The 15,613-nt window shown below is 43.7% G+C and overlaps 1 protein-coding gene across 6 annotated transcripts in view; it reads left to right on the top strand.

The window, feature by feature from the left end:
* SYNE2 (spectrin repeat containing nuclear envelope protein 2) overlaps positions 1–15,613 on the top strand; it is a 400,819-nt gene that overhangs the window by 373,170 nt on the left and 12,036 nt on the right. For all 6 annotated transcript variants that reach the window (XM_058293295.2, XM_071213892.1, XM_058293293.2 and 3 more), the window contains 6 exons: positions 4,320–4,482; positions 9,901–10,088; positions 10,616–10,766; positions 11,065–11,247; positions 12,575–12,712; positions 13,712–13,906. In XM_058293295.2, coding sequence (XP_058149278.1) covers positions 4,320–4,482; positions 9,901–10,088; positions 10,616–10,766; positions 11,065–11,247; positions 12,575–12,712; positions 13,712–13,906 — 1,018 coding nt within the window. The remainder of the gene's footprint in view (positions 1–4,319; positions 4,483–9,900; positions 10,089–10,615; positions 10,767–11,064; positions 11,248–12,574; positions 12,713–13,711; positions 13,907–15,613) is intronic.

Below are 15,613 nucleotides of genomic sequence, written 5' to 3'. Positions count from 1 at the left end.
AAAATGCTTTAGTTTTTGTTCAGGTCTTCTGTTATGGTACTTTGTGACCCACAAGGAAATAAGAGTGTGTATAGGTGAAAAACTTCCCCTTTCGCACCTGAAATTTTTGTTTTTCCAATCTTCAGAATTGGAATTCAATCAGGAAATCATGCTTATTTTCTCTGGAGAATTGATTGAAGTATGTATGTAAGAAGTGCTAGTCGAGAGCCCCTGGGTCAAAATGTGGGCAATTGCCAAGCACAAAGCTGGTGAATCACATAAACAAACTGCTTAGATGGTTGATGTAATGCAGCATTGTGGTTTTTTCCCTGCCAATAGTCTGGTTTCTGAATAGGTTTCCTTGTTTCCCAATACTAACCTGAGATCTTAATTTTTCCAAGAGTAATATAAACAAGGCCGAACATGGAGGTCAGCTGCCTGGAGTGACAAAGGACACATACTTCCTGACCTGGGAAATGTGATCATTAGATTACAGTGTCTGTTCAAAACACAGTGATACAGACTTAGCAACACATCGTGCCAATTGTCTTTTAGAATCAATTGTAACCTAATTATCTGAGGAACAGCACTCATATTCCCATCCATTTTGACTGTTACGCCTCTGGTCAGAGGTGACCATAGAAACAAGTTAAGTCCTGACTGGATGAATGTTTTGTAGCTTTGCACTCTTCCTTTTTTCCCCCTTCCTCCTTCCCTTCCTCTTGAATTTGCCCTATGTAGGCAGGTGATTTGTTTGCTTGATTGTTTAGGCACTGGTACTGTTTTTCCTGGTCCTTTTAGTAGTGCTGTAGATATTCTCTAGTCTCTGCTGGAAGTTTTAACATTTTAGTAAAAATAAAACTTTTCGGGGAGCTGATGTGGCTCAGTGGTTGAGCGCCAGCCTCCCACATATGAGGTCCCGGGTTCAAGCCCCAGGCCCCGGTACCTCAAAAAAAAAATTACAGAATTATAAACAACTTTTATATCTCATTTAAACCCTATAACCAGCCCAAGAGGTAGGTAGATGTGTCCCCCCTATTACAGATGAAGAGAGTGGGGTTTAGTGCTTCTCTTGCCCAATATGGCACCAAAGTTTTGGGGGAGAGGGTGGGTCAAGGCATGGCAGTATCTTGTTTGGAGGCAAGAAAGCTCTGAGCTAATCTAGATCTTTACTTCTTTTCTTTAAGATGTAATGAGAATGCCTCTTTTGCAGAAAGGGCAAATTGGACTCCCTCAGAAGGTATAAGTGTACAGCGTTCATTCAACAGATATTTATTGAGCACTTGCTGTATGCATTGGCAACATCTAAGCTAGACCATGAGATCTGTGGGAATAAAACCCATATTCCAGTTATTTTTGAATCCCCAGGATCATCTCAGGACCCAGGAAGGATCAAGTGCTTAAATGATAATCATGGAGGGAAAACCATGGGCACCACCCCATCTGAGCCACCCTCCAGTCTAAGAGCCCCAAAAGGCAGCACTTGGTAGACCAGTGCCTACCCTCCTCAGTGTATCCTGGAGCCGTGGGTCTGCACTTCTGATCACGGTCCCTGACAACAAAAATCGTCCTTCATCCCCAGTTTGTGCATGAGGCTATATATAGGTTTAGCTGTCTGGCCAGGAGGCCGGGGCTTAAGAACAGCAGCTCTAGGCCATACTGCCCAGTTTGAAATCCTTGCGCTGTTCCTAAATGGCCGTGTGACAATGGGCCGTTTATTTAATCCCTGTGCCTCAGTTTCCTCATTTCCCTACCTACAGGAAGCTCTCCAGGCCTGGCTTCTCCAGCCAGAGCCTTCCAGGAGGGCAGCCCCTTGTAAACTGTCTGGAAGACTCCAGGCCTGCAGCGCCTCGGGCTCTGAGCTCCCCTGGCCGTTGTCTGGAGTGTTCTTTCAGTCCCTGGGCAGTCAGGCTAGCATGGTATTGGGGTGGAGAAAGTGTGCCGCTAAAACCCTAGGGAAACAGGAGGGGTCTAGCCTACAACTGCATCCAAGTCTGGCCCCAGGCTCTATTTCTTCCTTTTTAATAATACATTATCTTGGGGCTTTAAGGGGAACTTGGCCTTATTGTGTTTGCGGTAAGAATGTAATTTGCAAAACCTACCTCCTTGATCATCACCTTGACCAAAATTACTGAGCACTAACCTCTGGTAGGCACTTGGCCTAATGCTTTCCATGTGCTGATGTTTTCATCAACACTCCCAGTCTCCCAGCAAGAGGAGGTGCCACTGTTAGCAGTGTTTAACAGATGAGATTAAACAGAGCTGGGATTCAAACCCAGTGTCTGCTCGTTGCCATCAGACTACATGGTCTCCTTTCAAAACCTGCCTACCTCATAGGGCTGTTGAGAATGAAATAAACCTGAGATCATCTTTATAAAAGAATTTTGTGAGGTCCATTATCAGATAAATAAAATATTGTCATAGCGTGGTACAGTCCCAGTCTGCGGTAACAAGAGTTAGTATTATTGAGCACCAACTATATGCAAGGGGCTTTATATGTAACTTATTTAGTTTTCACAGCCACCTGCACGGTGGATAATTTTATAGATGACAAAGTCAGGAAGGTTAAGTACCTTGCAGCAGTTGATAGCTCGTGAATGGTGGAGTGGGACTTAAAATCCAGATCTGCTCACCTTCAGAGCTCTGCCCTGAACCTTTCCTGTATGCTACCCCCTCCCTGAAGCTCAGGGAATGGTCTACTAGAGATGAGCAGGCTGAGGCAAAAAGATTTTCCCTAAATCATAAAACTAGCTGATAGTGGAGCTGGAACTAGAAATCAGTCCCCTAGTTGATTTAGTCCATCTAAATAACAGCTTGTGTTTGAAGAGCTTATACAAACACATAGTCAGCACCTCCAGTGCAGCGGGCAGTGTGGGAGGTGCTAGGAATGCAGAAGATGAAGCGGGATGCAGCCTGGCCAGGCTTCTGTTCTGATGGGACATGTGGTCTGAGAGCTGCAGACACTTGCACAGTTTGAGGTGCTATGGGTGGGTGATGGGTGCTGCAGAACCCATGAGGGGCACCAGCTCACCTCGGGGAGCAGCGGTAGAGGTTCCAGAGGGAGAAAAGAGGAGCAGCTTTGCAGAGTGCAGTGTCAGAGACAGACTGCTGAACATTTGAAGAACCAAAAAGTTCAGGGGGTTAAGGTGGATGTAAGGGTAGTGCGAGGACTGTTGAATGGTTTTGAGTATAGATGAGATTTGCCTTCTAGAACATATACTTTGGCTACAGAACCAAAGGGGAAGGAAAGGATCTGTTCACAGACAATCCAGCAAGAAGTGATGGTGGTGTGGAATGCACTGCATTCCAGGTGAGTTAGGGTTGCTTCCCCATTTTATCTTCCTAGTGGTATCAGCTGTAAGATGCAGTTCTGACAGCACTCCATAACTTTATTGATGACTAGCAACTTTCAATTGTGGCCATTACTTTGGGATAAGCTAAAAATCCCACAGATCACCAGAACAAGCCCTCACTCTCTTAACTTGAAGACTTCCATGAAAGCAGTTCTTTTGAAGCATTTCAATAGCTATATTTTAAAAATCCCTTGTTTCCCCTCAGTGGCTGCATCATTTCCCCTTGACAGTATGTTGGTATGCTGGTATCGCATATGTTGTTTCAGATATGCTCGGCGCAGTGTTGGACTGGGTGGGAATTAAGGCGGGCAAGGTGAGGCAGAAAATGTGCTTTGGGTGCACGTTATCTTTGCTCCCTGCCCCCCACCTCACACCACCTTTGGTTGGCACAGATGCCCTGGAATGTTGCCCCGTGGCTGGTTCTCTGTGTTTGATATCCAAATGCCCTCAGTCTCAAGTGTGGGAGTACTGGGCATGTGTTCTGTGCTTGCTCAAAGAGGAGGGTCCTATTGAAGGCATCATGGGTCAGATACCACCAGATGAAAATACACATGTAACATCTTTAACCTATCAGGGAAGTTCACTGGCTCCTGCAATCTCGGACATACCCAACCTAGAAACTGGGCAGAAGTTGAGAGTAGATATTTTAATTTAGAGAGAAAGAAATGACATCTGCTCTCACCTCTGGAGCCCCAGAAAGATCCTGGGATCTCATAGGATTCCCCTCTGGGAATGGTAGGACTTCCATAGTTGCATGGGTGGATTAGCTCGTAGTCCCTTTAAACATCTGCTGAAGCAACCACTTTGCAAAATGTCATATATTCCATGAAAACTCATGTCTGGTGGTAGGAGAGTTGTTCCTGCTATAAAATCTACCCCCACTGTAGGTTCCTTTCTACCCTCCCATACCCTTAATGCCACATTCTTCTCACCACTAAATGTTGGGCTTTTGTTTTCCACTTTTTTTTTTTCTATGAATATGTTTAGGGTGAAGAAGCTGAAGGAGACCTTTGCTTTTATTCAGCAGTTAGACAAAAACATGAGCAACCTTCGCACCTGGTTGGCTCGAATTGAGTCTGAGCTTTCTAAGCCCGTTGTTTATGACGTCTGTGATGATCAAGAAATCCAGAAGAGGCTTGCCGAACAGCAGGTGGGGAAATCAGAATGAGCTGTTGTAAGAGTATAGGTATCTATGATATCTGCTAAATCTAACTTTCCCCTTTATTGGCTGTGTGCTTTAGCATGTTCGATTTTCATACGATTGGTTTGTTCTTTGCAGACAAAACTGTGTGCAGCATCCATCTTTTGAGTGTTTCCTCTCCCCCCACCCCTATTCACATAGCTCTTGTGTGAAATAGTTTGAATAATGTTTAAGATGGTGTAAATAAGGTTTTTAATGTTTTCTTAACCTTGGTCTTTGTTTTGTTTTTGTTAATATAGTTTTAGAAGGTAATGAATTAAAAGAAAAATAATTTTTCTTGCAATACTGTTAGAAATGCTGAAAATAATTAAAATAGAGGTGTAGAAAGGAACCCACTTGGATCAATAGCTTAGAAAGCCTCTACTGCATTGCTCTGCGCATCTCTGTCATCTGTTAGATGCCCTCTAAGCCAACCCCGGAAATTCCGCAGCTTGAAAACCACTGAGTTCTGCCAATGTTCATCACTGCATTTACCTGGCGGGTGCTCTTTGGTATCACCAGCTTATCGAATCCATTTCCCTGCCTCTGTGGGCTCACAGTCATATGGCCCGTTCTTACAGGCAGTGCCCAAGTTTTATTTTTTAAACAGGTAAGTGTGTCTTATTCTTCCAGTAGCTTTCCTTCACCTCTGTTCTTCTCAGTCCTGTGGGCAGATTCTGTTTTGATCAGGTCCTCAGACTCCTATCTGTTTTCTTCACATTAAACCTCCACCACATTCATCCTCGGCAAAGCTTAGGTGTTTTCTGTCCATCAACATACCCGCGAGCATCCACTCAGATAGCACAACTGCTTAGAGACAGAACTGAAGGGTGGATTTTAAGAATCCACCTTAATGAAGATGGATTAATTTCTTAATCTTAATTCTTCTTAAGAAACCGTTAATGAAAAAGTCTCGAGTTCAGGTCAGTCCTTTGAATGGTGATGAGTGACATCTCACACTACCTCACAGTATAGCTTGAGTATGCAATATTACTCTTGACTTAGATTTTTTTCTCACTGTTATTACAATGACCATTTAAAGGATGCCTAGTCTTTGTTTTCAAACCAGTGTGATTTAATAATGCTTCAAATTAAAAATACTGCTTTTTTCCACTTAGCCATAGAAACGAGTGTGTCTTTTTCATTGAGATCACCTAAATCTTTGTGGAAAAATACATATAAGAATCATGGGATTTTAATGCACATTGTAGAGATTTTAATGCCCTTCTTCCTGGAAGGCTTCGGAACACTGTCAGCTTCATTTAACAAGTGTGATCCTCTGGGATATATTTCTTGAGTAGCCGCTTAAAAAGCAAAGCTTTGCAAATAACTGTGTACTGTGAGTGGTGAGGTTTTTGGGTAAATAGTATGGCAGCTGGCAATGTTTTTCCTCCTAAAGAATAGCTGTCTAAATTTGGCAGGCACTAATAATTGTGTTAACTTTTTAAAGTCTGAAATGTGATAAAACATCAAGTTGCAGAGAATTTATTCCCCAAAGCATACAGTTCTGAGCAGTTGCCATCCTCTGGGCCCTATTTGTTCAATCGGGTTAATTTAAAGGTTCCCTCTTTACAGAATTCCAAAGCACCATCATGGAATTCTTGTCCTTGGGTAGCAAAAAACTTATGGCCTTATGGTGTTCAGGATAACCATTGTTATGAAACTGTTAGATGGTATATTAGGATCCCATGGCTGCTGTAACAGATTACCACAGATGTAGTGGTTTAAACAAAACAGATTTATTATCTGACAGTTCTGGAGGTCAGAGCCTAACTTAGGTCTCATGGGCTAAAATCAAGGTGTCGGCAGGGCTGTGTTCCTTTCTGGAAGCTTTGAGAGAGAATCCATTTCCTTGCCATTTGCAGCTTTTAGAGGCTACCTGCATTTCTAGGCTTGTGGTCCCTTCCTTTATCTTCAAAACCAGCAACATCACATTGCTCAGTGCCTAACTTCTGTAGTCACATCTTCCTTTGGCTCTTCCTTCCCTTTTAAGGACCCTCATGGTGATATTGTGCCCACCCAGATAATCCAGGATAATCTCTGTATTTTAAGGTCAAAGGATTAGCAATCTTCATTCCATCAGCAACCTTAGCCCCCTTTTTCATGTAACTTAATATATATTCACAAGTTCCGGAGATTAGGATGTAAACATCTTTGGGAGGAAGAGAATCATCATTCTGCTTACCACAGATGATATCCTGAGGAATTTTGAGTATTTTTGTTAAAAGGAATAAACTACTAGGTGTTTATTATGCTAAACCCAGACTTAAATATTCTATCTAAAATATTGAAAACAGAAATGTAGCACACAAAAGAATTATCTATGGACCACTTTAAAAAAAAAAAAAAAACCTTACTTATATCCCCATCCCTAAATATAATAAATTTTGTTTGCTTACAAAAATAAGACCTAAAAGTTTGGAGTCACCTGGTAGTGTCTTCTACAGTAGAGCTCAGCTGCCAAAAGTAGTTAAAAGTCACAATGTCCCCAGATCCTTGTAATATCCCAGGGGCCCCAGTGGGGGATTAGGCTAGGGAACAAGCAGTAAGAGATAAGAGTCCTTTTTGTTTCTCCTACTTGTATGTAGAACTCTTTTTAGTCAGTAAATAAGGTTAAACTGATATTCCTACAGAATATATCATCGTCAAAATGCAAAGAAAGTGGTATCAACCTTGTGACAATTTTAAATTTCAAACCACTTTCATTCAGTCTTTGGCATCACTTTCCTGGTTTTCTTTGGTTTCCTGGTTTCCTTTGGGCATCTCATGGTTGCTTGGGGGAGGGGGTTGCCACTTTCTATAATTACCCATTGCCCCTTCTACCCACTGGCCAACTCAGCTTCACCCCAGACTCCCTAAACCACTCCCCAGTTCCACCCTGTCCAACTTACTCACCACCCCAAGACCCTCCCATGGAGACATTCTGGAGCTGCCACCTCGGTTCCCACCCTTCACGATTTGCCACCATCTGGGCCTGGTTTTCTCCTTCCCCAAATTTATCTTACTTTTCTCATTTCTTTTTATTCTCATTCCTCCTGGCCGCATTCTCTTCCAGTTTCAAGTCTCTGCCTCTCAGTGCTTCCTCCCCTTGAGACTTTCCATGCTCTTCTTTACCTGCTCAGGATAAATCAAAATGAAAAGGGCCCGATTTTGAAAACCCATGGCAAAAGTCTTTTGCATTGTTTTATATTGTTTCTTAAATCCACTTCTTCTCTAGACTTGAACAGTTTTTGAAATCTAATTATTGGGCAAGCTCATCCCTCAACAGATACTAGTGGTAGGATTTACCTCAGTTTGCAAAATGTTATTTGTCTAGCAGTGAGTGTTTTACTTTTTACCATATGGTTCCTATCTTTATTTTATATTTTATAAAGAACTAGTTCATAATTTAATATCAGTAGGACATTCTACCCTGTGGTATTTTAGAAGTTAATTTTAGAAATTTTGAAAATGTTTGGACCTTTTTTCCTACCAAAATGATTTGTCTTTTATAAATTACTGTAGAGCTCATTCCTTGCTATCATTCACTGTAGTAAGCAGTTTCTTTTGCCCTTTTATTGAAGATAAGCTGAATAAGTAAATAATGTAGGGAAACTGCAAAGAGTCTATTAAAATACAGGACATTGATGTTTATCCATAGACTAAACTTTCTCACTGCTTTTCAGTCAAGCTCTACCCAACTGGAACCAGATGATCATGGGCAGTCATTTCAGTTGAGATTGTCAGTGTTACTCATTTAGCCCCAGTGTTAGGCCTCCTTTTTAGTATTTTCATAAAGTTAAAAGGGATATATATCAGTATTGGTACATTCTAAAAAAACCTGTTTCAATTCTGTGAACCAATAAGAATTCTTAAAACTAGAATTCTTGTTAAATCTTAATTTCAGAGTTAACTCATTATAGGGACTCCAGGAAATCTTCCACCATTGCAGCATTTCAGGCATTCATCCTGAACTGTGAAGCTTTAAAGTATCATCCTGTCACATCTTTCTTCACAGAGTACACTGTGACAAACTGGAAAGCACATTTTCTTCTATTACTTTGTAGAGCTCATTTTTAATCAGTTAGGATCTGTGTTATAAAAACTGCCTGATTTAAAACTCAGAGTGTTAGCCTTTTATCCTCCCCTATCCACCTAAACACAGAATAATCGAAATTGTGCATTTCATCAGAAGTAAAGTAAGAAAATACTAGTCTGGCGTAGTAATAAAATAGTCATCTTGAAAATCATTTCAGTATCTGTGTGACTTGAAATGAATTTTACACTGCCTTTCTATAGACTGGGCAGACATTGTTTACTAAATATGTCTTCCTGTAAATTGACCTTTGTTGAATTCCAAGAACTTTATTGAGTATAGTTAGTAGTGGCTTATTTAAAGTTGTAAATTTTAAAATATTGGCATATTATCAAACAGTTAAATTGGAATGTAAATTTGCCTTTGCTATTTCACAATATAATTTGTATACTAAGATGAATAGTGTGATTTGAAGTCAGTCGTTATAGAATTTGGGTATCAGGGGAAGCCTAACTCATTCATAACAAACAGGCTCCTCATCTCCCCTCCTCACTAAACCTGCCCATGGTGTATAGAAGATTCTTTGGGTGAGAACTGCAGATGCCATGTTTATTCTTAAACAGGGTTTCCCTTTTTTCTGTGACCTAAGTTTTCTCTTCAGGAATGTTCTTGCCAGCTCAGTGAACTGCATCCCTGTCTCCATCGTAGCACAAGACTCCAGAGACCCTACCCCCTTCCTGAGCCGCAGCCTTGGCTGGACCCCATCAGCTGGGGCAGAAGGGGTTCTACACAAGAATTCTTGCCTCGGGCCCATGGATCCCTAGGATGGGCTCATGGGGAGGCTGTGGAATCCTGGGCAACCATGTGCACAGTGTGATGTGTGTTTGAAGATGACACCTAGGTCTTTTTAGATTCAAGGGTTTTGGGTCCCATAAAAGATTAAAGGCTTCTGTAACTGAAGTCCTGCCTGAGGGGTACATCAGGTTTTCTAAGGAATGCCTCCCCAAACCAAGTCTAAATTGGAGGCCCTTGGAGATGGATGGTATAGAGTTGATCCCATGCAGACCCAGAGTTTATGAGACTGGGGATTTTCCAAGTAACAGCAGTGCCTCCTGTCACTGCATAGAGGGCACCCACCACCATTCCCTCCCCCTCACATTTTCAACAAATGAATCCCAGCTCTGGCCCGTTTTTAGGCTTTGTGTCAGGTGCTACAACCCACGGGTTACACGAGGATGGGAGGGATTCAGTCGAAGGCAGAAATGCACAAAGGACTGTACTTCCTGGATGGGGGAGAGTGGACATCCTTTGACACCCAACCCTCCCACCACCACCAGCATTTCAAGGGTTTTCATACTCTCTTGTAATCCTAGGATCTGCAGCGAGATATTGAACAACACAGCGCAGGGGTAGAATCTGTGTTTAACATCTGTGACGTCCTGTTGCACGACTCCGATGCCTGTGCAAACGAGACGGAGTGCGACTCGATACAGCAGACCACCAGAAGCCTAGACAGGCGCTGGAGAAATATTTGTGCCATGTCGATGGAGCGGCGGATGAAGTAAGCACCAAGATGCCCCTGGATGTTTCAAACACACTCAGCAAGAGTCCCTGCTGGGCTCAGTGCACCTTTCCCACCTGAATAGGAGAGCTGTATTCTGTTCACCTCACTTAGACAGGTACCAGGTATTGACAGAGAAGGCTTAGTAGTTGTGATCAGTGCTTATTACGGAATGATTCAAGAAAAATATTATCAGGATAATTGTCTTTCTCCAATTTCTTGGTCTTGGGGTATAACCTTGGGCTGGCCACTTGACCTCAGTTTACCCAGCTGTAAAGGAACAGAGAGGATGCCATCTCCTGTTTCTTAACTGCTGTAGAGGTATGAGCTCTCAAGTGCTCGGCATTCCCAGAAGGAAGGCACACTGGATGAGAAGTGATGTCCCTGGAATGGGTATCAGGGTCTCTGTCCCGAAACAGTGGGAGCACAGGATTGGGGATGGGTACAGGACCAGCCAAGGGGCAAAAAGAAGTTTGACAGTGCATGGTTGAAACAGATGGCTTGTAGTAAGTTGCTTTCCTCTCCAGAATTGAAGAGACGTGGCGCCTGTGGCAGAAATTTTTAGACGATTATTCCCGCTTTGAGGACTGGCTCAAGTCAGCAGAGAGGACAGCAGCCTACCCAAATTCCTCCGAGGTGTTGTACACAATTGCCAAAGAAGAGCTGAAGAGGTTTGAGGTAAAATCCTTCTCCGTCACAGTGCCAAGCCGGCAACAGGCACTTCCTCTAAGCGACTGACTTCCCTCCACCACTGGCCTGGGCCACCCTGGATACCCCAGCTGCTAAGTCAGCTTGGCCAGACATTGCCAGTTTGTCAACTGCTGTGCAATGAGCTTGAAAGCCTTTTCTTTTAATGCGCATCAGAGAAGCTGGCAAAGTGAGCGCTTTGTTGGGGGCGTCACGACCTGAGGCAGGTCGGTTGGGTTTCTGCGGAGGGGGTGCTGGGACACTAACAGGGCCCCTCTCCGTGCCGCAGGCGTTTCAGCGGCAGATTCACGAGCGGCTCACCCAGCTGGAGCTCATCAACAAGCAGTACCGGCGGCTGGCGCGGGAGAACCGCACGGACACGGCCAGCAAGCTGAAGCAGACGGTGCACGAGGGCAACCAGCGCTGGGACAACCTGCAGAAGCGCGTCACGGCCGTGCTGCGCAGGCTCAGAGTAACCGCCTCGGCGTCCCCTGGGTGCTTTGTAGATAAGCAGGGAGAGCTGGTGTGCACAGGGTGTGACACAAAGCAAGGGTGAAGAGCTCCTTGACAGCCTGAGCCATCTCAACGTCTTTTCCCGACACAGCCCTCCCTTTTGTTTAAACCCAAAGCGGGCAGCCTTCATTGTTTTCTCAAAGGAGTATCTGCATTTGGGGCTTTTTAGGCAGAGCCTGGTTATGTGATTTGTGACTAAGAGCAAATCTCCGTCCACAGCTTCCTTTAGCCCGTGGCCTCAGAGGGTCTGGGCACTGCCTCCGCCGGGTCTGCGGCAGGCGCCGTGTGAGCCCCCGGGAAGAGTCTGCTTTGCCCATTTTATAGATCCCATTGTCCTTGCACTGTGAGGAATGTGATAAAGCATGTCAGCACGCTTACCACCTCTGCATTGTAGGAACAGGACAGTGATTATCCTCTAAAATTTAGAGCACACCAACTAACCTCAAAGATTGGGTTTGGTTTCTAAATATAAGCATTCACCTTAGATTTTCATAATTCAGAAAATATGGTGTGTAAACCTTTTGTGAGCCCAGGTATAAACTGACAAGCCCACAAGTAAGGCTTAGGAAGTTATGTTAAGCCCTACTTCTCTTCTCAGGGTAGGCTCTTGAAGCCATTCTAGGAAGATAGAATCTGGGCTGTATACTTTTTTATTTTTTTTTAATTTTTTGACCCTCTAAGGAGGAAATTGCCTCTCTTTTCTAGTAATCCAGATACCTGCTCGCAATAGTTTCTTTATCTGCTGCTGCTTTGTTACCAGTTTAAACCTTCATTTGTCACTGAATGCTACATTTGTCCTAGAATCAGCTGCCCATCTATCAGGTGGTAACCGGAGAGCATCCAATTAAGGAGATAAATCTTCTCCTCTGGGTCCCCCTTTTCTGAGGAAATATATTCAGAATTACATCAGTGAAGGCAAATGAGGCACTAGACCAAGCTCAACTCTGGGATCAGTGCTGTTCCAACTTGAAACTACTAAATGCTTCTGTCTGGCAGGACAAGTTGGAAAAATCACTGACTATAGAAGTATAGAATTTCAAGTGCTGCAAGGATCAGCATTCCCCCACTCTCCCTCACTTGCTGGTAAAGCCAAGGCTCAGAGAAGGTCGGGGGCGTGTTCAGTATCACACAGCCAGGGCCAGACTCTGGCCCCTGGATGTAGTACGTCACGGGCTCCTGGGGTACCAGAGACAGGTTTTCCTCCCAGTACTTTGGCCACCCTTTCCTTTCAGCCTAAGGTAACCTGAACCCTCATTCCAACAAGTGGATTTCTTCCACTTTTGCAGCATTTCACCAACCAGAGGGAAGAATTTGAGGGGACCAGGGAAAGCATTCTTGTGTGGCTCACGGAGATGGACCTGCAGCTGACCAACGTGGAGCACTTCTCCGAGAGCGATGCCGATGACAAGATGCGTCAGCTGAATGTAAGGGCTGCTTCCCTAGTGCCTCATAAGAATGCACCTCTGCAGGGAACTAACTGTACTCATTTCACCTACTATGAGACCAAATTCCAGAATTGTTCAAGCAGCTGGGCTCCATCCCAACCGGGTGCCATTAGAGTATCATTTGCAAGGATGTAGTTCCTCACAGTAGGAAGATCATTGTAATGAAACTCTTTTTCTCTCTGTCATTTATAATCAGCCTGTGGGAGAACTCATTTTAGCTTATGAACAGATGCCCCTTCTCTAGCACTTGAGTCTGAGCACAATGTGTTGGATATAACGGAAAGGAAATCTCTATCAGCGTGGGGTCTATGACAATATCTTCTATTCTCCCACTTTATGAATGTTTGTATTAGTTTAACCTCACTATAATTCCCTCCTTGGATAGATTTTAGAAGAGATTGATGAATGGAAATTTGCAATTACTGTGTCAGCAGACATGAATGCTCGTTGGTGGCTCACTATGGGAAATTATCTGTTTCCACCAACTAATGATAAGACAAGTTCTTGCCTTCTGATACAATATCAGTAAATGTCCATCCATGCCAGACTTTTAGAATTATTTTGATTGGAAAAGTCAATGTCCGGAAAGAGGAGGAAAAAAAATGTGTACAAACCTGTTAAATCATTAAATCTTTTTTTTCTGATGAATTTTTTAATATATATTTTTATTAGAGAGGTTGTGAACTTAGAAAACAGTCATGCACAAGTGTGGACTTCCCATACAACACCCCTTCACCAACACATTACATTGTTGTGTGGAACTTTTGTTACAAAATTTTTAAATCTTCATTGTCACAAGTGAAAAATTGCTAAAACTAGAGGAAGTGAAGGGTGAAGGAATAAAATAATAATATTTTTATTCTTTTATCTCCCCAATGGCCTTGTTTAAAAAAAAGAAAAAGAAAAACAGACACTGTCTGGATTCACAGGAGAAATTTCTTTTTTTTTGAAGTCCATTCTTTCTCATATTCTAAATAGGGTTTCCAACAGGAAATTACGTTAAATACCAACAAGATTGATCAGCTCATAGTTTTCGGGGAGCAGCTAATTCAGAAGAGTGAGCCCCTCGATGCTGTGCTGATTGAAGACGAGCTGGAGGAGCTCCACCGCTACTGTCAAGAGGTGTTTGGCAGGGTCTCCCGATTCCACCAGCGGCTGACGTCCCACGCTCCGGTAAGGGGGCACCACCTGCAGAAGGCTCTGGGCCCCCCCAAGTTTGTATTTGATTTGGGAAATATATCTTACAGTGGTTAACTGTGACTTACTTTATGCTGAAAATAAGGCTATTTTTTTAAAATTCTGCTTCCGTTTTTATTAATATACAGCCACAGGTATTGCCACCTCAATTGCTCACAAGTTCCCCTCACCCAGGGGAAAGGATGGCACGTCTGAAAGTGCTTGCTCTTCTTACCTGTTCTCAATGTATTCCTCAGTGCAGGGTTTTTCTCGAGTGCATCAGTACCGCTAGAATAAACTGACACCGTTGTGCTTTGGCTCACATTAGTAACTTGGGAAGGTATTTGTTTTTTCCTTTGTCTCAGTATTGGGGAGCATTTAATATTTGTGCCTTTCTGGTGCTTTGTCCCCACCTTTATTTCTTTTTTTTTTTTTAATTTCTTTCTCTCCCCTCCCCCCCCCACCCCAGTTGTCTGCTCTCTGTGTCTGTTTGCTGCGTCTTCTTTGTCCGCTTCTGTTGTCAGCGGCACGGGAATCTGTGTTTCTTTTTCATTGTGTCATCTTGTTGTGTCAGCCCTCCGTGTGTGCGGCGCCATTCCTGGGCAGGCTGCACTTTCTTTCGCGCTGGACGGCTCTCCTTACGGGGCACACTCCTTGCACATGGGGTTCCCCTACGTCGGGGACACCCCTGCGTGGCACGGCACTCCTTGTGCGCATCAGCACTGTGCATGGGCCAGCTCCACACGGGTCAAGGAGGCCTGGGGTTTGAACCACGGACCTCCCATGTGGTAGACGGATGCCCTAACCACTGGGCCAAGTCCGCCGCCCTGTCCTCACCTTTGAAATGCCAAACGTTCAGGTGGCACTAAGGTCGATATTCCGAGTGCTGTCTTTGTGTACCAGAAGCTTTATTTAACCAACACAACTGGCCACTTTTTCTTTTTCTTTTTTTTTTTTTTTTTGTGGCCCCAACTGGATGGCTTCAAATATAGTTATCCAGACTCAGAACCAGAAATTATCCTGCAATTCCCTCATTTTTAAATGTAGCAGTTATTTTTCTTTGACTGACAGAGGCATTACAACACAGGAAGAACACAGAAACTGAAGATATGGATAAATGAAAGAAAGAATGTGGTACATATGGTCCCTGAAGTTGCAGCTTTTATCCAGAACATTCTAATGTCTTTTTTTTTTTAAGATTTATTTTTATTTATTTCTCTCCCCTTCCCTACCACCCCCCCATGCGCTCTGTGTTCTTCTGTGTCTGCTTGTATTCTTGTCAGTGGCACCAGGAATCTGTGTCTCTTTTTGTTGCGTCATCTTGCTGCGTCAGCTCTCCACGTGTGCGGCCACTCCTGGGCAGGCTGGACTTTCATGTGAGGTGGCTCTCCTTACAGGGCGTACTCCTTGCGCACATTAGCACTGTGCATGGGCCAGCTAACCACACGGGTCAGGAGGCCCTGGGTTTGAACCCTGAACCTCCCATGTGGTAGGCAGATGCTCTACCCATTGAGCCAAGTCTGCTTCACTCTAATGTCTTTTTAATATCCTATTCTTGGTTTCTCACCATTTAACCATCGAGGGAACTTTGGCTTCCATTTCCTTAAGAAGGAAAATTAAAAAGCTTTCCTTAAGAGCCGGAGCTTTGGGAAAATGCAGACTCTAGGTCCCACCCCAGATCATCTCAGTTGGCATGGCAGAGAT

Source organism: Dasypus novemcinctus, chromosome 3, assembly GCF_030445035.2.
Source record: "Dasypus novemcinctus isolate mDasNov1 chromosome 3, mDasNov1.1.hap2, whole genome shotgun sequence".
Classification (NCBI taxonomy): domain Eukaryota; kingdom Metazoa; phylum Chordata; class Mammalia; order Cingulata; family Dasypodidae; genus Dasypus; species Dasypus novemcinctus.
The sequence above is the reverse complement of the archived record's forward strand: the minus strand, read 5'-3'. Positions and strand labels throughout refer to the sequence as shown.